Source organism: Anastrepha obliqua, chromosome 1, assembly GCF_027943255.1.
Source record: "Anastrepha obliqua isolate idAnaObli1 chromosome 1, idAnaObli1_1.0, whole genome shotgun sequence".
Classification (NCBI taxonomy): Eukaryota; Metazoa; Arthropoda; class Insecta; order Diptera; family Tephritidae; genus Anastrepha; species Anastrepha obliqua.
The window spans coordinates 146,349,059-146,369,097 of NC_072892.1; the positions used below are offsets into that span (position 1 = coordinate 146,349,059).

At 36.7% G+C, this 20,039-nt stretch overlaps 4 protein-coding genes across 7 annotated transcripts; 2 read left to right on the plus strand and 2 right to left on the minus strand.

Moving 5' to 3' along the window:
• Window positions 1-1,109: 1,109 nt before the first annotated feature.
• Window positions 1,110-18,655, minus strand: LOC129236396 (116 kDa U5 small nuclear ribonucleoprotein component). Of its 4 annotated transcripts, none has more exons than XM_054870767.1 (7): window positions 18,634-18,655; window positions 4,500-4,643; window positions 3,772-4,440; window positions 3,613-3,704; window positions 3,157-3,345; window positions 1,593-3,095; window positions 1,110-1,532 (listed from the first exon to the last, which is right to left on the minus strand). In XM_054870767.1, exons 2-7 carry the CDS (start codon window positions 4,611-4,613, stop codon window positions 1,175-1,177), a joined length of 2,925 nt encoding a protein of 974 aa, XP_054726742.1. In that variant the 5' UTR covers window positions 4,614-4,643; window positions 18,634-18,655; the 3' UTR covers window positions 1,110-1,174. The 4 variants fall into 4 exon arrangements, with proteins under 4 accessions (XP_054726742.1, XP_054726740.1, XP_054726741.1 ...); XM_054870765.1 differs by lacking the exon at window positions 18,634-18,655 and adding an exon at window positions 4,818-4,887; XM_054870766.1 differs by lacking the exon at window positions 18,634-18,655 and adding an exon at window positions 4,807-4,876.
• Window positions 8,683-11,098, minus strand: LOC129236397 (little elongation complex subunit 2). The gene has a single exon (XM_054870768.1). It carries the CDS (start codon window positions 11,087-11,089, stop codon window positions 9,023-9,025), a length of 2,067 nt encoding a protein of 688 aa, XP_054726743.1. The 5' UTR covers window positions 11,090-11,098; the 3' UTR covers window positions 8,683-9,022.
• On the plus strand, window positions 11,967-13,121 carry LOC129236398 (THO complex protein 7). Its single transcript, XM_054870770.1, has 3 exons — window positions 11,967-12,070; window positions 12,130-12,253; window positions 12,323-13,121. Exons 1-3 carry the CDS (start codon window positions 12,061-12,063, stop codon window positions 12,993-12,995), a joined length of 807 nt encoding a protein of 268 aa, XP_054726745.1. The 5' UTR covers window positions 11,967-12,060; the 3' UTR covers window positions 12,996-13,121.
• LOC129236399 (protein FMC1 homolog) lies at window positions 13,150-13,706 on the plus strand. The gene is made up of 2 exons (XM_054870771.1): window positions 13,150-13,248; window positions 13,308-13,706. Exon 2 carries the CDS (start codon window positions 13,309-13,311, stop codon window positions 13,612-13,614), a length of 306 nt encoding a protein of 101 aa, XP_054726746.1. The 5' UTR covers window positions 13,150-13,248; window position 13,308; the 3' UTR covers window positions 13,615-13,706.
• Window positions 18,656-20,039: the final 1,384 nt, after the last annotated feature.

The window sequence follows — 20,039 nt, forward strand, 5'->3', positions numbered from 1 at the left end:
AATGATATAAAGTTTTTTCTAACAGCGCTCGAGACTCGGCAGACAATGGCAAACCGCCGAGTATATTTCTGCTCTAAAAGAGCTTTTCATAAAAAATATCCTGCATTCGGAATCGACTTATGGTAAAACTGTAGATCCCTCCATTTGTGGAACAACATCACGATGCACGCCAGAAATAGGAGGAGGAGCTCGGCCAGGCGCCCAGAGAGGGTGTAAGCGCCAATTACAAATATACGTATACTTGTATATATCGGTTTATCTAAGAGTAAAAATGAGCTAGAAGTAGTACTTCATAACGAAAACATCGACATTGATGAAACAAACGTATTTGATTTTCAAAAATTACTCCCTGCCATTCCGGTGAACCCTCGGAGGATCATGGGGATAGATCCAAATTTCATCCATAGTGATGAATAGGCGCACAAAATCCACTTTAACACTCTGATTGTTGCTGAGAAAGTCGCGTTCTCATAAGTTTTGTTCCACTTTTAGCGAATGCGACACCCATTGCGCACAGTTTTCCGAAACCCAATACTTCAGTCAAAATATTGCTTACACTGCCCAATAAGATACGTTGGGCTTCTACTAAATCTCTTTCAGTCACTCGACGATTCTCCCATACGATATCCTGTGATTTTCTACGATTTGTGGAGTTTCGCTGTTTTGGACGCCTTTAAGGCTTTTGCGGCCACGTTTAAATTCAGCAACCATCTTTCGGCTATACTAATTGGTGACGCAAAGTCCTTATACACTTTCAAACTTGGTTCATAAATTTCCGTTGCTTTTAAACCTTCCAAAAATAAAAATACAATGACCGCAAGATACTTGATTTTTTCAATGTGAAATACTGTGACGCAACGGTACTAAATGGCTTGTAATCAAAGAAGGAATTAACACATTGAAATTAAATTTCACTTATTTTCTTATGAACAACAACAAAAAAAATAGGCTGGTAGCACCGCCCTCTCTTAACGAACCGCAAAACTTATTGAACAACCTAGTATTACTTTTTTTATTTCTCATTTGGATTTCGTCATAGTTTTTTGCACTTTGAACACATGCGCAAGATGTGATTTGGCAAGTTTGGGCGACACTGATCTTAATTGTCGTTTAAATAATTTTAATAGCATGAAATGCCTTTTTTATTTCGAAAACATATAAATTCTTATATATATTATAGTGGATAGTTGAGCAAAACGTCTTGCCGCGCTAATTCCAATAACATAGGATCATCGAAGAATTTGTTAATAGAGACGTCTTCCGACAAACCCTTTCGACGCCTCGTCTTAATCATAAATTCACGCGCTAGATGAGATGCTTGCTGCGGTTCCAGTGGCCTTATTACTATAGATTTATCCAACGGATCGCCGGGCACAATTTGCCAATGATGAAACACCGACAAGCAGAACGCTTGTCCTTGTGTGTGTGTACGCAAATCGGTCTCGAAACCAAACGAATCGATGGCGGGTATAAATGCTTTTATGGTATATAAAGGTGAGCCAGAAACCGGTGCATCCTGTGTCACATGACCCCTAAATTAAAAGAAAAAATTAGATAAAATATGAAATCAAATAAATTTTATTATCACCCACCTTCTTCGTGCTAGCACTGTGTACACGGCCGACACACAATCGGCTGGCGCCTGCACCTCTACGAACAAATAAGGTTCCATCAAACGCGGCGTTGCCATAAGAAATGCCGAGTATGCGACACGACGAGCTGTGGGTATAACTTGTCCACCACCACGATGTAGTGCTTCACCTGCTATTACTGCGTCTAATATTTTAAATTTCACATTACGTATAGGTTCTTCACATAGTGGCCCCTCACGTGTGCCCCACTGGAAGCCTTGCACTATCGAATCTTTCACTGAAGTCAGCAAGTTCTTATCTACTTCTGAAGGCAGTGTATCGTCGACCAAAATATTTGGTCCGGTTGTATCCGGGCCGAATGCCCAAATGGAACGCGCTGCGAGCAAATCCCAATCGTAATTGACTTGGAAGAACTCACCGAGTCGCTTCTTATTCCAGTTAATCGAGACTACTTCGTTTTCAATGTCTTCTGCCAGTCCCTTCTCCAGCGGCTCAGAAATCATAGTAATTTTATTCTTCTTATTTGGCGTTTCCGCAAAACATTTCAATGAACTGGTTTCTACTACGGTTTCGCAGAATGCCACCACTGGATCGGCGACTTTAATGTCTATTTCGGAATACATTTTTCGCAAATCGTGCATAACACAGTCCAAGTAGAGTTCGCCGGTACCCAAAATAACATGTTCACCAGATTCTTCTACACGTGTCGATAGCAACGGATAGGATTTATTAGCTTTACGCAAGCCATCCAACATCTTGGGTAATTCGGAGGGGTTAACCGGCTCTACGGCGATTTTTATAATGCTCTGAGTGTTGAATTTCAAAGGGCGGAAAATAAATAAATCTTCGGGCGCATTTATGTCCACAATTGTTGACGTTTTGACTATACATTGATCGATACCCTCAATTAGTACCCAATTGCCGGCCGGCACACGATTCAATTCCACTTTATAACGCGCTTCGTACACCCATAGACGGCCTACTTGTAGAACACGCGAATCTTCTTCATCTTGCAATGTGTAATTTTCACCCAAAACACGTACTTCTTGACCGGCATGCAAGGTACCCGAAATTACACGAGCCATTACCTGGAAAAAGGTGCAGTCATCTGTGGGGTACATTTTGGCGCTGTGAACCATTAATGTGCCATTCTGATTGCATTCCATCATATCTTTGTAAATGTTCCCCTCTTTCGGTCCTGTATAGATGTGATCCACTTTACGTTTAGCATTATCCAGTGGCGATCTAATGTGCTCTACACACATATCGACAAAACCATTGAAATCACCCATAAAGCGATTGCAAACAAGACGTAAGAGTGGACGTATATTGGATTTCATTTCCTCTTTGGTTATGCGCACATTCAGCTCGGCTAAGGTATCAGAGAGTGTAGTATCAACATCGCCAACAACTTGAGCAATGACCTTATACATGGGTTCCAAAATAAATTCAACGAAACTGCGCTGAGCCGAGTTGTGTGGTGGCTTCTTCGTGAATTTTCGACTACCAGAGAAAATGTAGACTTAATATTTGATAAAGTATTTTGGGTCAATATGAAACTTACGATTTGCTGTGGAAATACATGTCACCCCACAAATGTTTGGCAAACTCTACGTAGTTAACGCCTTCGTAAGTGTCTGCATATAGTTTGGCGAACGATTTCAAGGTAAAGCAGAAACCATATAGTGAGCTTGCGAAACAAACGTTACCCAGGGCAGGAGACACTAGCAAATTGTCATTTGCACCATAAGTGCTGAGATGAGAAAAAAATGTATTAGCTATGTATAAAATATAAATAAAATATAAAAATGAATATTTAGTTATCACTTTTTTATTTGTGAGCACAAGACCATACTAAAAATTGAATAAATTCAATTATTACTTTTATTTATTTGTTTATATTTCGGCCTCAAATTGTTAGTCCAGCCTGAGCGCTCACAAAATAAAAATACGAAAATTAAATATTTTGAGAGCACTGAAACATTTTAAATTTTGCATAAAATATTTAATAGAGAAGTACCTCAGTAGGGCATTAGTTTCCTCAACAATATGTTTCAGTTTAAAATAAGCATCTTGTGGTGGAAGTTTCAACTCCAAGACTAGGCGATCAATCTAGATTATTAAAAATTTTTTAAAAGTTATCGAATACGAAAAATAGTATATGAAATTCACAAATTACCTTATTAATGCAAACGGTAATGGCCATTTTCTCTTGCACCGCATGCTTCAGCAAACGTTCCGTATTCAACATTACACCTTCTGCCGCATCTACAAATAGCACAATACCGTCACACATGCGCATGGCCGCTGTTACTTCGTCTGAGAAGTTCACATGACCAGGCGTATCGAAAACATTCATCAGAAAGCTTTTTTGCTTGACATCCTGTAGTACAAGCGTAACAGGTGTGGCTTTAATACTACAACCGCGCTCCTGTTCTGTGAAAAGTGTATCCGTGTATCGCAGTGTACGTTCTTCCGCCTGCTCAAATTGTGGATGTGTCTGACGTATTAAGCAGTCGACAAACGTTGTTTTTCCATGATGCAAATGACCTACTAACGCCACATTACGTATAAGTGGCGGTGTATCCATCAAATCTGCCATAAATTCCATATCGTAAGTGGTTTCTGGCAACTCTTGCTCTTTTATTTGAAATTTAAGCTTTTTAATAGGTTCAATAAGTGGCTTATCTAGTGGTTGTGCATCTTCTTCTTGTACAATAGTTTCTACATCTGGCCCATACACTTCGACCGCAGTCGGGTAGTAACGTTTATCTTCATGTAGCACCACCGCTGTCACTTCTTTATCTTCATCGTCTTGATGTTCCTCCTCCTCATCCATTGCATCATCCTATTATTTTAATGCTATTATATTGATGATAATTATTAAAATTGCATTTTCATGCTTACATCTTGATCATCCTGCGGCTCTTGTTGTCCGTAGATACTTTGGTCGTCATCTTCATCGCTATCCAATTCAGGTCCAATATAGTTACCGAACTCATCATATAAGTCAGAATCCATGTTTAATGTTCAAGTATATCAACAACACTCCTGCAAAATGTATATGAAAATTTGGTAAACGTTTATAGGACGTTGTTATTTAGCAACACGATACTATACACTAAGTGAACGCATAAAAGGGTAAGTTTTTGGGTGATTGACTTTGAACCGCTTATTTTTATTAATATTATTTTAATTATTTAATATATAAAACCTTTAAAACACCTTTATATAAATAATAATTTATTTAGCAGATTTGTAAATTAAACACGCCTTCCGGCTTTCAGTACAAACGTCAAATCGAGGCGAATTCAGCAATGTTTTCGCCCTGCGTCAAATGAAAAGCGCCGGTTGTTCGCAGGGTTGAGTTTAAGGGTATTCGCCTTTGTTTAATTCGTTTGTTTGCGTTTAAAAACCAAGAACTTCAAATGAAAAGTACAGTAAATTTTAATTCGTTTATTAAAGAAGCAAATGTGGAATTTTAGCATTCGCTTACACACCACTGATCGCGTCGAATACCCTAACGTTTTGTGGATTTTCATGCTGCCATTTGAATAAAAGAAAAAAAAACAGATAATAACAAGAATGATTGAATATACAGTATTGGCCAAACGTAAAGCACCCGCCTTACAGAATTTCTAATAATAAAAAAATAGAAAAAAAATTTTTAGTAATAAAAAAATAGAAAAAAGTTCTAAAAATTAAAAAAAATCAATAAAAACCACTTATAATTTTGCATATTTTTGTACCATGTTTTTTTTTTATTAATCCGGTATCAATATAACATAACCAAAATCATACATACTAAAAAAGTAATTGGTAAAAACTAAAGCACCCCCAATTTTTTGCTTTACAATGAATTTTGTATTGTTTGTTAGTTGAATTCTCTTACTAAAGGTACTAAAAACTTCGTGTGAGTAGCTATGTGTAATTTTTCCAAGAATTTGAGATCTTAGCACTTTCTTGAGGTCCTTTTTGAAGGGTGAGCACCGATTGAATGTCGGTAAATATTTTGAAATTGGTCCACTCAAGTTTAATTGACCAACATCAAGAAGAACTGCGTACAATTTCTGATAGCTTCTACACAAAATAAAGATCATTTTCTGGGAGTTGGAGCAATAATGAGAATAAATGATAATATTACAAAAGTTTGCGTATCTACGTTGGAGCCAAGGCATCACCACTTCAGCAACACAGATTCTGTTCTACTTTTAAAAGATGCCACTGAAGATAACATTAAAAAAAAGAGGTTGTCTGTAAAGTCGGTTTACTGACGATAGTTTAACGTGATAACGTCATAAGAAAATACTAATTGAATGGTTGCATTTTTCAAATGAAAATTTTAATTTTATTTGTTTGATAGATATTTTGTATGGATATAGAGAATGAGTTAACATTAACATAACATAATATACTTTAACATACTTTAACATAACATAACATAACATAACATAACATAACATAACATAACATAACATAACATAACATAACATAACATAACATGACATGACATGACATGACATGACATGACATGACATAACATAACATAACATAACATAACATATCATAACATAACATAACATGCTGTTCAAGCAAGGTAACGACGCATTTTTTGGTGCGTGCAGCTGGCTCCATAGAATTATAAGACGTTATCACGTCAAAAAATAATAATAACATTAAAACAACAGGTATTATTAACAAACTTGGTTTTATTTTAAATTATTCAAGTAAATCAAATTAATAATAATCAATAAGAAGGCATATGCAAGTACAAATACGTGAATTTATATATGTACATATGCGCATATACATACACATATACGCTCACTTAAGTAGGAGAGAGCAAGATGTCGAACGTTGCCGTTCGTTTGCTTTGTTTGCTTTGTCGTTCGTTCCGCGCTTTCGCTTGCAGTTCATTCAAGGTAACGGCAATGATCAAGGTAACGACATATGAGCAAGGTAACGGCAATGAGCAAGGTAACACTAATGAGCAAGGTAACGACACATTTTTTCGTGCGTGCAGCCTGTTAAATCGAATTATAAGACGTTATCACGTCAAAATGTACAAAATTTCTAAAGGACACCGACCTACTCCGTCGTATCTGATCCAGCACACATCACCAGCCAGCCGAAAGCCTCTGCTGCTAGCGCTGAGTTGGATTGAGTTTACTTATAATTGTATTGTATTATCATATAAGCTTTTAAAAATAAAAATTAAGAAACAAGTAAAGAATATATAAAGAATAGAATTTTGTTAAAAAAAAAATACAAATGAAGTTCGAAGGTCGGACGCAGTAGCCAATGGGTTGGTGCGTGACTACTATTCGGAATTCACAGAGAGAACGTAGGTTCGAATCTCGGTGAAACAACAAAATAAAGAAAAACATTTTTCTAATAGCGGTCGCCCCTCGGCAGGCAATGGCAAATCTCCGAGTGTATTTCTGCCATGAAAAAGCTCCTCATAAAAAATATCTGCCGTTCGGAATCGGCTTAAAAATGGTGGTCCCTCCATTTGTGGAACAACATCAAGACGCTAACCATACATAGGAGGAGGAGCTCGGCCAAACACCCAAAAAGGGTGTACGCACCAATTATATATAAAGGGTGGTTAAATTTCAAGGGCCGATGTTGAATGTGAACCACACCTAAACGTCAACGACACCGTTGGCCTTCTTTCTTTGGGGTTATTTGACAGAAAATGTGTACGTCGATAAGCCAGCAACAATTCAAGAGCTAAAGGATGCGATAATTCGGCACATTAACGGCATAGAACCTCAATTATGCCTCAGCGTCATCGAAAATTTGGACCATCGGATGGAGGTGTGCCGCCGAGGCCGCGGCGACCATTTGGCCGATATTTTATTCCATACGTAATTGAGTCATACCAATATTATCATAATAAAGAGAAATTACAATAATTTCCTAAAAAATTGTATTTTATTCAAAATCAACACCGGCCGTTGAAACTTAACCACCCTTTATATATATATATAATGAAGAATTCTATCGAACCTAACTTTTAGTTTTTTTTTAGTCAAGTTCAGCATTGTTATGAAGGAAGTCATTGGCCCAAGTCTCTATATTTTCAAACAATGCTTTCCATGGGAAAGATCTTCAGCAATATTGCAGCAGTTAATCAGCAACCTTTGAGGCCATCAAAAAAGTAACAGAGTGCAACGAACACACCACATCCTTAAAATTGTCCTTCCTTTGCCCTTTCATAAATACTCTGCAGCTTCCGAAGAATATGGAAATGCCTACTTCCCGAGATAAGAAAGCACACTTTGTTAGAAATTTGTTAATTCGATTCTAACGACAAGTGGACACGTCTATCTAACAAATATTTGTAATTTGGTTAGAAATATTGAAGATCTGATTGCAATCTGGAAACAATCATTGGAATGGTATAAACAGCCAGTAGCTACCAATGAGCAGGTAGATTCAGTTATACCCTAATAATTTCAAAATATAATGCGGAAGCAGAATTTTTCTATTTGATAGACACAATAGGAGATACTAACGAGGCAGTACATTACCCAATAGAATATTTAAATTCTCTCGACCCTTCCGGAATGCCGCCGCATAATGTATTTATTAAAATAGGAGCTCCCGTAATATTACTCAGTAATCTAAATCCTGCTGCTCAAGACGATTGAAAGGTAATTGATTGTGTGTACAGTTTTAAAAAGAGAAAACATTTGAACTACAATAATCCTCATAATACAATAAATTCTAATTTAAACAACTCCAGTTCCCAGTCAAATTATGTTTTGAAATGGCAATAAATAAAGCTCTAGGACCGTTCACACGACAGTCAGTTCTACGTTACTCGAACGACCTGAATTTATATTCGGCCAAGGACTGTCACTCTAGCAGCTTTCCCAATGCTTGTATGAGGAATGTTTCTCCTGCTTCAACAACAACAAATTTCTAGAAAATTTATATATTTTGGATCTTTTGGAAAAGCTGCGAATATTGTATACACTAAAATGTTATAAAAAAAGCTTAATAAAAAGTAACTTGAGTATACATATGTACATATTTTTGTGTAATCACTAATTGGAGTTCATTTAATTGTCCATTCTGTTCATTCGAAACAATACTCAAAATGTTATAAAAACTATTTTTTTATTATAATTTTTTAGTTAAAATTATTTATTTTATTTATAATACTTATTTTATAATAAGCTTGCGTGAAACAAGGTGCGGGTTGCTAGTGCGGCCTGAAAATTCAATTTGAATATGGAACAATTGACGCAAGACAAAGTCCAAACAAAATGTGGTTTTGTCTCAAATTTGGACTTACATTATTTAAAGCATTGTTCTCTTCAAGTTCAGTCATTTCTTATGCAGCGCACAACAAACAGTGATCATACACGTACGTACTAGTTGCCGTTTCTACGAAATTAGTACTACGAAAAAATTATTTGTTAAAATTCATTGATAAATTTTTCCAGTTCACTGCTTTTAACAACTTCGACTTTTTTGAGCTTTGTTCGCCGCTTTGCTTTCTTTGACTTTATTTGGTTTCTTCGAATTTTATCTTGGCGAAGAAATTCCTTCTTCTTTTTCTTGTTCAACTCCAATTTAGCTTTTATACGTTTCTGTACATACTCCTCGTCACTTTTTAATATTCCATAGGTTTTGGGTGGTATACGGTGATTTTTTTGACGAGTTGGTTTAAATGCACACGGCGCAATTTGGTGGTGTTCATGTACTGCGGTGCACAATAAATCACTTATTGGCAAAGGCTGCACATTCGTTATAAATGCAAAATCGGACGGGTCCACCTTGATTAGAGAATGCAAGAAAACGGTATTTGGCGTTATTTCAGCTGACGGAGCCGACAGTAGTAATTGATCTGGATATTTTGGATTGAATCTTAAGAAGTATTTGCCTGTGGGTATATTCAACAACAGCTGTAAGATATCTGCCAGCCCCGCGAGTAATTGAGGCATTCGTATGTGATACAACTTCATCAGTTGTTCCTCGATAGCGGCCAATTTTAACTTATGATTTAACTGCACGCTGAAGTCATTCACTGCCACACGAAGACACAAGGAGTGATCAGTGAAACCTTTACATTGGCTCAAAAGTTTTATATGTAACCATTCCTTGAGCAGTTCATAATTTGTCATTATTTCAGCGCCAAATTGTGGTTTATATTCTAATTTGAGTGAATGACTACTCAGTAATTGCGACCCCGATATATCCGTTGCGGGCGCCAACTTTAGTCGCGTAAAAAGCTGAAGGTCAATATTTTTCTGCCCCTCGTCTGTGCTATTAAGATTCCATTGCACAACACCAAAATTGGTTTTTATACTTTCCTCACGTTTTGTATAAACTTTTTGCATATACTCGTTAAATTCGTAGGCTCGAAACTCTTTTCTCGAATTTCGAACAGCTTCAATTTCAGGTGCTCCACTCCTTTTGTGCTGTTTCACCGCATTGTTTTCGATGTGCAACCACTGGGTGTCTTCACTGGTGCTTACTAAAGCTTCGAATGCATTTTCAACTATCATTTTATGTGTATACCAGCCACATATCCGTGGAGGTAGAGGTTCCTCGAATGTAATAATTTTAAAACTACCTTCGCTATTATCTGCAATTTCTAGTGGCACTTCCGTTGGTAAGTCTGGAGATTTGCCAGCCGTTAACAAAAATAGCAGTGACTCTAAGGGTATATAAAATTGATTCGACAGGGGCTCGAGTTCTTCAGATGCTTCCCATTTGGGATCGTTTTTGAACTCTAAGCTATTAATATAATAGTCCATCAAATTTTCTAAGCGCAAATTCAGTCGCATGAGGTCGTAAGCATATTCCTTCAGCACTGGAACCCAACCTTCACTTGTAACCAAACGAACATTTTCTATTTGCACACTTCTACCACGCCCACCCATATAACTCTGCGCATGTGGGATACCGGCCTGTGTGTTTAATGCCAAGTTTTCTGGGTATATCTTGAGTAATTGCTCCAATTTTACAGCGTACAAACGTTTATATAGTGCGGCCAATCGTTTGGTTGGTGCGTAAATAACTTCTTTTTGAGTACGGCAGTATTCCATAACAAGCTTTTCAAACGCAATTTTATCTGTTGTTCGCGCCAGTTCTAGTGAATTCCAGTATACCACGTCTGCCTCATCTACCTCGCTGAATTCTTGCCATGCTTTTAGGAGACGCAGGCATAATGTGTGATCCGTTATAGTCAAATTCGAGGGCAAAACACTACGAAAAATCTGATTTCTTTGATGCCCATCAGATGAGTAATCATACGAAATTCGTTCAACCTCCTTTCCAGTGCGTGGATCCAATAATAATTGGTACTCAAAGCCTTGTTGAAGGTGCTCAGCTTTCATAAAAACCGGATGTACCTCGTTAAGTTGTTGGTATAGCGCGTCGAAAGGGTCGTCAAAAGTTTTGTTGAATTGTGTATAGGGCGGCTGATTGTAAAAAAAGGATCCGGGAACACTCCTAGCGTCATATTTGGCCATAGCCATACGAAATATTAATCAGCGACTAAAAAACTCAACAGCCCACTTTAAAAAGTGTTTATTTACAATTCCCTAATAAATGGCGTTATAAGCTGCGAAAACTAACAGCTGATCAGGCAACAAAACGAACAGGGCGAATTCTTAGCAATAACATTCGATTCGCCCTGAACACGAATTTGGGTAAAGAGAAATGTCATACGCCATGAACAGCTGATAATTGAGAACAATACCGAAGTGATAGAATACAAGATTGTGCCTTTCGTTTTCTATCCAAAAATTTTATTACATTCTGATAGTCAATGACACCAAAATTGTGGAACTTCCCCTTTTCTGAAAATTTTTAAAAAGGAATTAGTAAAACAGGAAAAGGGATTTTATTTTTCTCGGGAAAAGTAATTTCGAAAATGTGTATTCTTTCGTAGCTCAGTTAAACACAAGGAACACAACAGGAAAATTAGTACGTTTTGGGAGTATTTTATTTTCGCAATCTTATACTGCTGCTGGTAAACAAAAATATATAGACATGATTAATAAGCAAGTTGCAAAGTTTTGCTTAGTATCTTGAAACATCCTTTAAAGAATATCGATGTGCATGGATGAAGATATAAAATAAAATCATTGGTTTGGTACTTTCACATGTGAAAAAAATTTAATAAATTAGGAAAATACCAAATCATTTGTCTTTTTTCACTAAAAAGAAATTAAACATGTTAACGACAATCTTCCCCTTTTTTAATCTAAATCTTTCTAACCCTTTCATCTGTCACCTTTTTCTTTTCTCCTGTGTGTGCGAACACTGACTGTGGTGCGAAAACTAATAGCTGCTCGTGTAACAAAACCACTTTAACGAATGTAGAGAAATGTCAAATGGTAAAAACGTCTGACAGCTGAGAGTTGTGCGTTTTCCTTCATTGTTTGTTTTCGCACTTATTCAGTTGTTTGTGTATAAATTTTGTGCATTTTTTATAAATTTTGAAATGTCTGATGGTATGTATTTAAAATATAAAATATTTTAGTTTAATACTGAATTGTTTTACAATTTCCAGAGGAGATTATTAAACGCCGCTTGTTAATTGATGGGGATGGCACCGGCGATGACCGCCGACTTAACATGTTGCTTAAACAGTTCCTGAAATGGACTTTTTCCAAAAATGATTCACCGGAAAACAAGTAAGTATTCCAAATGAAACTTCAGGCATTCGTTCGTTTAGCTAATAAATTTACCCTCCATCCAAACAGCCAAATAATCTACGATCGGCTGCTGGCCCAAATGGCGCAATGTGAATTTGCCGCCGCCAAAACAGATTACACATCCAAGATGATAAAAGAAGAATTGAAAAACTATGCGAAACTCTCAGATTCTATTGAAAAAAGCATTGAACTGGCTAAACACGAAATAGAAGAAAGTAAACGTGAACTCGTACTTGCCAAGCAGATACGCAAAAACAAAATGGAGTACGATATGTTGGCAAAGGTTATTAAGGAACAACCTGACCGGAAAGATACGACAAAGCAGATAGATGCGCTCAAAAAAGATCTTGCCGAGTTGATGGAGAAGAAAATTAAGTTGGAACGTAAATTTCAGAAACGCCGCAATGACTTTACATTACTCATGTATTCTATACGTGAGTTGCAGGCCCAATTGGAAGAGGAAAGCAGTAGCGAGAGTAGTGACGATGAGGATTTAAATGGTTTGGATACCATGGAATTGAGTGATGATGATGGAATTCCTCTGCATGCAGAGAAAAACGGCATAAAGTTAGAAGCGGGGAAAATACTCAAAGAGGAGTCGCAAACAGATGAAAATGGTTCCAAGGGAAATATGTCTGTAGACGAGGATGCGATACTTGAATTGAGTATTGATAAAGACGAAAGTGACGTAAAGATGGAAGAGACGGTGACACTTCCCTAGCATTTAGGTTACCTTATAATAGATTCGGATTAAGATCCTTTGCATTTTTCGTTGATTAAATATAAAAATCTTACTCTAAATTTGCAAACACATTTGAATAAAACTTAAGATTTACAGTAAATAGTACTTGCACGTATTTACGACATTATTGGTAGTCAAGTGTATTTATAACGAGTTGCTGGCAACGAGTGGTATTTGTCAAAAACAGCTGTTAGCAGGGAAGTCATTAATGCTTGTTGTTTTGTAATTTCAGGTGAGCACAATTTTCACTATTTTAAATCTTGTAATTTTGATATAGTTCAATTTTTACAGTATGGCTGCAACGAAAACTTTGCGCTCTTTACTGCAGGAGTTGCGTGCCGCTTCACCTAATGGTTGCATCAAAAACTCGCTTTCTGCTAGATATGTGCTTGCGCAATACAAAAAATATTCGACCACGGATCAGCAATTGTGCAAGGCGCGGGATGAAGCACTATTCCTAGGGCAGACATATCTGACATACTTGTCCAGCTTACGAAAATACGATGAGCTGTATAAAGAGTATCATGGACGCGGTGAGCGTACCGTTAAAGAGACAGCGGATTTGGTCGGTTTCAAATTGCCCACGGATCCTAAGTAACCGGACATAAATAATGCGAAATGCGAAACATGTTGAATTGTTGAGGCATGGAAAATATTGTATTAGTTAATTAAAACGATCAGTTGATGGAACTTTTTTTGTACTTGATGACATCATATCAGTGGTGCTGATATGGTTTTGGAGTTCAAAATCTTATTCAGAAAATGAAAAGACCTCTTTGCTTTAGTTTTTTGTGTTTAACAAACTCGTTTTTACATATGTGCATCCACCTTAGAGGGCTAAGGCATCTTTAAGGTGGTAATAAACATAAAGGGCTGACGGATTAATGCCGGAAAAATACTTGTAAGCTCAAAGTGCGTTCTGAGTTGGTGCCATTAAGTTGATGCCGTAGGTGTAGTTGAGGAAACTCTGGTGCGGCCTTTACTAGGCCTTGCCATTCTTGGATCCCTTTCAACCCACATCCACTCAAATTAAAGGTGGATGGAGAAGTTATTGCTGTGTCTCAAACGTAGGTTGATGCTGTCAAATAGGCATGCGATTGGCACGTGACTAGTGTAAGGTCCTGTGAGAAGATGAACATTTAATCCCATCTGTAAGCGTTTAGCAACGTGCTAGGTTGTCTGATGGTAATCTTAAAATTGGTCTGAAAAAAACTGACATGCCTTTCGATCATACCTGAATATATTAGCCGATATGGTCATACATATAGACTATGCAGGAAACTAGTCCACCTTGGGGGCTCGCCCAATGAAAATACAACTTGTGCGTAATTTCAACTATATGTATGATATGTACATACATATCCATGTGTATGCATACTATATACATATGTATTTATGTATGTATGTATGTACATATATACCAAAATGCTCAAAATAGAATAGAACGGTATTTTCAAAAATGGGGAAAAAGTTATATCACTTTTATGAATAAAGTAATATTACTCATTGTCTATAAGTTTGTTTGATAACAAAAATGAACAGCTAAATTCAATTAAATTTTATTAAAATGTGCCCGGGTACATAAAGTTCGGTTCGGACCCAATTTAGCACTTCCTTAATTGTTTCAATTTAGTTTTTGTAATATTTAAAATTAAATTCAGTTTAATACTTAAAATCAAATAAAACTATTTCTTTCAAGACAAAAATAAAATTTTAACGGCTTAAAATATATGAAATTCAAATATATAATTAATAAAGTTAAATTTTACTACTCTAACAAAAAAAAAAAAACACCAGTCTAACGGTTAGACGCGATAGAAGTGAAACCTTCCGTAAAACAAACTGAGAGAGAATAAGACGAAAGCAGCATTAGGAGCGGGATAATTATAGGTTCATTATAATATTGCTATAAAGTTCATATTTTATTTTCTTCATTTTATTATTATTCATCCTCAATGTTTTCAATTTCAACAAATGATACGAGTGGCTTATGATAGCTAAAATATGATACCAATGCTTTGGTTTCGATGTTGTCAACATATCTTTGAAATACCGCGTCAATGGTTGTTTTTGATCGTGTTGTCGATTCAGTGCGATTGTTACACATTTTTAAATTGAATGTTGTATTGAGAAAGTCAATTAAAGGAACCGCTGTGTACAATGCAAAATTTACGTTAAAATCGCCACTTAAAATCATTGGAACTTTATCGTAATCTTTTCTAAGTATCCGCGATACTTCTGGTGTATACTTTATTAAATTTTCGTGAATGAATTCCGTGATGCTATAGGACTATGAATAAGTTCGTGCGGTTTTACAACAGATGGCGTAACTTGATTATTATTCCATCGATCCACATTTCCAAACATTCATTGGAGAGCTACTGTCGTAAGGCACAAACGTCAGTATAAGTTTTTTATTTGAAGCGTAAACAACAATATTTTTACCACACTTGAAAATGTCGAATTTCGTGCCAAATAATGTGTTTTTGCGGGGAATTCTTTAATATGAAGAAAAAAGCAGCCGAAAGTCATCGTATCTTGGTGGAAGTTTATGGTGAGCATGCTCTAGCTGAGCGAACGTGCCAGAAGTGGTTTGCACGCTTTAAAAGTGGTGATTTTGGCTTGGAAGACGAAGAACGCGAGGGTGCGCCGCCAAAGTTCATGGATACCGAATTGGAGGAATTGCTCGATCACGATCCGGCTCAAACGCAAGAAGAGGTTGCAAAAACTTTGAGAGTTGATCAATCAGCCATTTCCAAACGTTTAAAAGCCATGGGAATGATCCGAAAGGTAGGCCATTGGGTGCCGTATGAATTGAAGCCAAGAGACGTTGAACGCCGTTTTATGGCATGCGAACAACTGCTTTAACGGCACAAAAGAAAGGGTTTTTTGCATCGAATTGTGACTGGCGATGAAAAGTGGGTCCATTACGACAATCCAAAACGTCGGGCAACGTATGGATACCCTGGCCATGCTTCAACATCGACGTCGGCGCAGAATATTCATGGCCTGAAGATTATGCTGTGTATCTGGTGGGACCAGCTGGGTGTTGTGTATTATGAGCTACTGAAACCGAATGAAACGATTACGGGGGATGTCTACCGACGACAATTGATGCGTTTGAGCCGAGCACTGCGAGAAAAACGGCCGCAATACGCCGATAGACACGACAAAGTTATTTTGCAACATGACAATGCTCGGCCACATGTTGCACAAGTGGTCAAAACATACTTAGAAACGCTCAAATGGGATGTCCTACCCCACCCGCCGTATAGTCCAGACCTTGCGCCATCCGATTACTATCTCTTCCGATCGATGCAACATGGCCTGGCTGACCAGCACTTCCGTAATTACGATGAAGTCAAAAAATGGATCGATTCGTGGATTGCGGCAAAACCGACCGAATTTTTCACAAAGGGAATCCGTGAATTGCCAGAAAGATGGGAAAAAGTAGTAGTAAGCGATGGACAATACTTTGAATATTAAATTTGTAACCATTTTACGTCAATAAAGTTTCAAATTTCGAAAAAAACCGCACGAACTTATTCATAGTCCATTATTTATTGATTTTTTTCTCTGTCGATATTCACGACACTTTTCTGCATTACTTTTCGGCATAATTGCGGTAAATATTTAAAAATGAAAGTGTTTACGAATATAAAAATACACACGCGGTTGCTATTATGAGCGTCCCCAGCAAAACCTGCGTGACCGAAACTCTAACACAATTACATTTTTTTGAATGTTACAAACACATATGCACGCAGGTTTTGCTGGGGCGTGACCGAAACTCTAACACAATTACACATATGCACTCGTATTTGTTTGAAAATCGACTTTTTTTTTTGGTTCTCCGTCACCTTTGGAAAATGTGTAAACAGTAAGCAAACTTTATTCAAATATTTTCCCTCATTTTTGCATCAGTAAAATTAAACAAACGCCGTAGCCGAATGGGTTGGTGCGTGACTACTATTCAGAATTCACAGAGAGAACGTCAGTTCGAATCTCGGTGAAAACACCAAAATTAAGGAAAGCTATTTTTCTAATAGCGCTCACCCCTCAGCAGGCAATGGCAAAACACCGAGTGTATTTCTGCCATGAAAAAAAGCTCCTCATAAACATATCATAAAATAAAATAAAATAGCTGTATAAAAAAATTTTTTTCTTGTGATTCGAACCAAGGATTTCGGATCGGAAGCTCACATTGCTAGTCGCTCGGCTACCGCGCCATGCTGTCGGCGCTGGCCTAAAAGTTATTTAGTTCGTCGCTACGTTTATATCAACATATAATATAACGCTTCGCAACCAAGAGGGTCGCTTTTTCGTTTCACTTTTTCTCAAATCACTCCCAACGATTCTAAAGAAGTTTTCACTTCAAAAAATTCGTGATGACCGCTGTGTCCAATGCAAAATTTACGTTAAAATCGCCACTTAAAATCATTGGAACTTTATTGTAATCTTTTCTAAGTATCCGCGATACTTCTGGTGTATACTTTATTAAATTTTCGTGAATGAATTCCGTGATGCTATTTATTGATTTTTTTTTTCTGTCGATATTCACAACACTTTTCTGCATTATTTTTCGGCATAATTGCGGTAAATATTTAAAAATGAAAATATTTACGAATATAAAAATACACACGCGGTTGCTATTATGAGCGTCCCCAGCAAAACCTGCGTGACCGAAACTCTAACACAATTACATTTTTTTGAATGTTACAAACACATATGCACGCAGGTTTTGCTGGGGCGTGACCGAAACTCTAACACAATTACACATATGCACTCGTATTTGTTTGAAAATCGACTTTTTTTTTGGTTCTCCGTCACCTTTGGAAAATGTGTAAACAGTAAGCAAACTTTATTCATATATTTTTCCTCATTTTTGCATCAGTAAAATTAAACAAACGCCGTAGTCGAATGGGTTGGTGCGTGACTACTATTCAGAATTCACAGAGAGAATGTCAGTTCGAATCTCGGTGAAAACACCAAAATTAAGGAAAACTATTTTTCTAATAGCGCTCACCCCTCAGCAGGCAATGGCAAAACACCGAGTGTATTTCTGCCATGAAAAAAAGCTCCTCATAAACATATCATAAAATAAAATAAAATAGCTGTATAAAAAATTTTTTTTTCTTGTGATTCGAACCAAAGATTTTGGATCGGAAGCTCACATTGCTAGCCGCTCGGCTATCGCGCCATGCTGTTGGCGCTGGCCTAAAAGTTATTTAGTTCGTCGCTACGTGTATATGTAATATTCGTAGCCAAGAGTGTCGCTTTTTTCGTTTCACTTTTTCTCAAATCACTCCCAACGATTCTAAAGAAGTTTTCACTTCAAAAAAAAAAAATAAATATTAACAATTAATACAAATATGTATTATACATACATACATATCAACCTAGTTGACCAAGAATTATTATTACACGTCGCTACAATTCCCTTATAATCTGATTAAATATTTCCTTATTTTTATTTCCTTATGTAGGCTCTACTTTTTCAATTAAGCAATTATTGTCAGAATTCAATCATATACATACATAATTATAATACTTGTAATAATCAACAAAAAGTTGAAAAATTTACTAAAATTAACAAAACGAGACATTCAGCGCATACCGATCTCAATAAAACAACAAAGAAAAGCTTTGTAGCACCCAAGGCTTCTGGGAATGTTATGTTGCAATCTATAGTAAGCCCAGTATTTTTGCAGCGAGCGGTGCTGGAGGCATATATGTAAAGCGTTTTTCAGTAAGAGCGCTTCAACTTTTTTTTTGAATAAAACACAAACGGTTTGACTTTTTTAACTAATTTTTTTTTTATTATCGAGTTTGAACATATCGCACTTGTTACGTTAAAGCGTAACAACATTTAAAATAAAAATCCGCAGTAAGATTTCATACCAGACTTTTTTCCTTATGGCAGCACACTTTTAAAAGCGTTAATATAGCAGCATTGCCATTTTTTTTTCTTCGTTAACGCTAACGCAATTTTTTCTTCGCGCGAAAATTGTTAGTTGTCCTACGTTTTCTGCTGCTTTTCACTTTTAAAGTAAGTTTGCAATTATTTTAGTTTTAGCTATTTTTATATTTAAAATGCATATATTTTACAGAAATGAGCTCCTCCTCTTCGACTGACTCTTCGGAGGAACACCAAGAAAAACCATGCACGTATCGGAAACAAAAGTTCAATAATAAGTGGCTTGGCGACGACAATTTTAGTGGCTGGTTGGAAGCTGTGGCTAACGGTCCATTTAAATGCAAATGCGCTGCGTGCGACAAAGTTTTGAAGTGCAGTAAGTCTGATTTGCAGAAGCCCGCTGAAACAAAAATGCACAAAAGAAATGTGAAGGCAACAAAAAAGACGCCTAAAATAAACAGTTTTTTTAAGAAAAAGCCGAGTAAACGAAGGGTTCCAAAAATTTCGAAATAAGACTTAGCATGTTCTTCGCTGAACATAATGTCGGGTTGCAAGTGGTGGACCATTTAATCCCACTCTTAAAAGAAATCGTGCCGGATTCGGAAATAATAAAAAACTGTGAGCTCGTAAGAAAGAAGTGCACCAGCATAGTAAAAAATGTATTGGCAAAAGAGGAAAAAGACAATTTAGTACAAAAATTAAAAGTAAACAAATTTCCCATAATGATCGATGAGAGCACAGATATCGGACTCAATAAGCATATGTGTCTCCTGGTGAGATTTTTCGACGAGGAAAGCGAGCGGGTTGTGGTTAAGCTGCTGGATCTAATTCCAATAAGAACTGATTGCACTGCAGAAGCTCTGTACGGAATTTTTAAAGTAACGCAGGAATTCTTAATATTGATACTATGTTCCTTAGCCAAACGCAAATGAGTTAAAAATGCAAACCTTTGTATTGTTTTCATTAGTAACTGAGCTTTAGAAAATGAACTCAAAGTAATTTTTGTGATCTTAGTTTAAAAACTCTGTTATCTTTTTAAGTTTGTCTTGTTTTAAACAGACAAATGTGAGTGCATTGCGGTTGTGGGGTTATGAGATGTTGAAAGG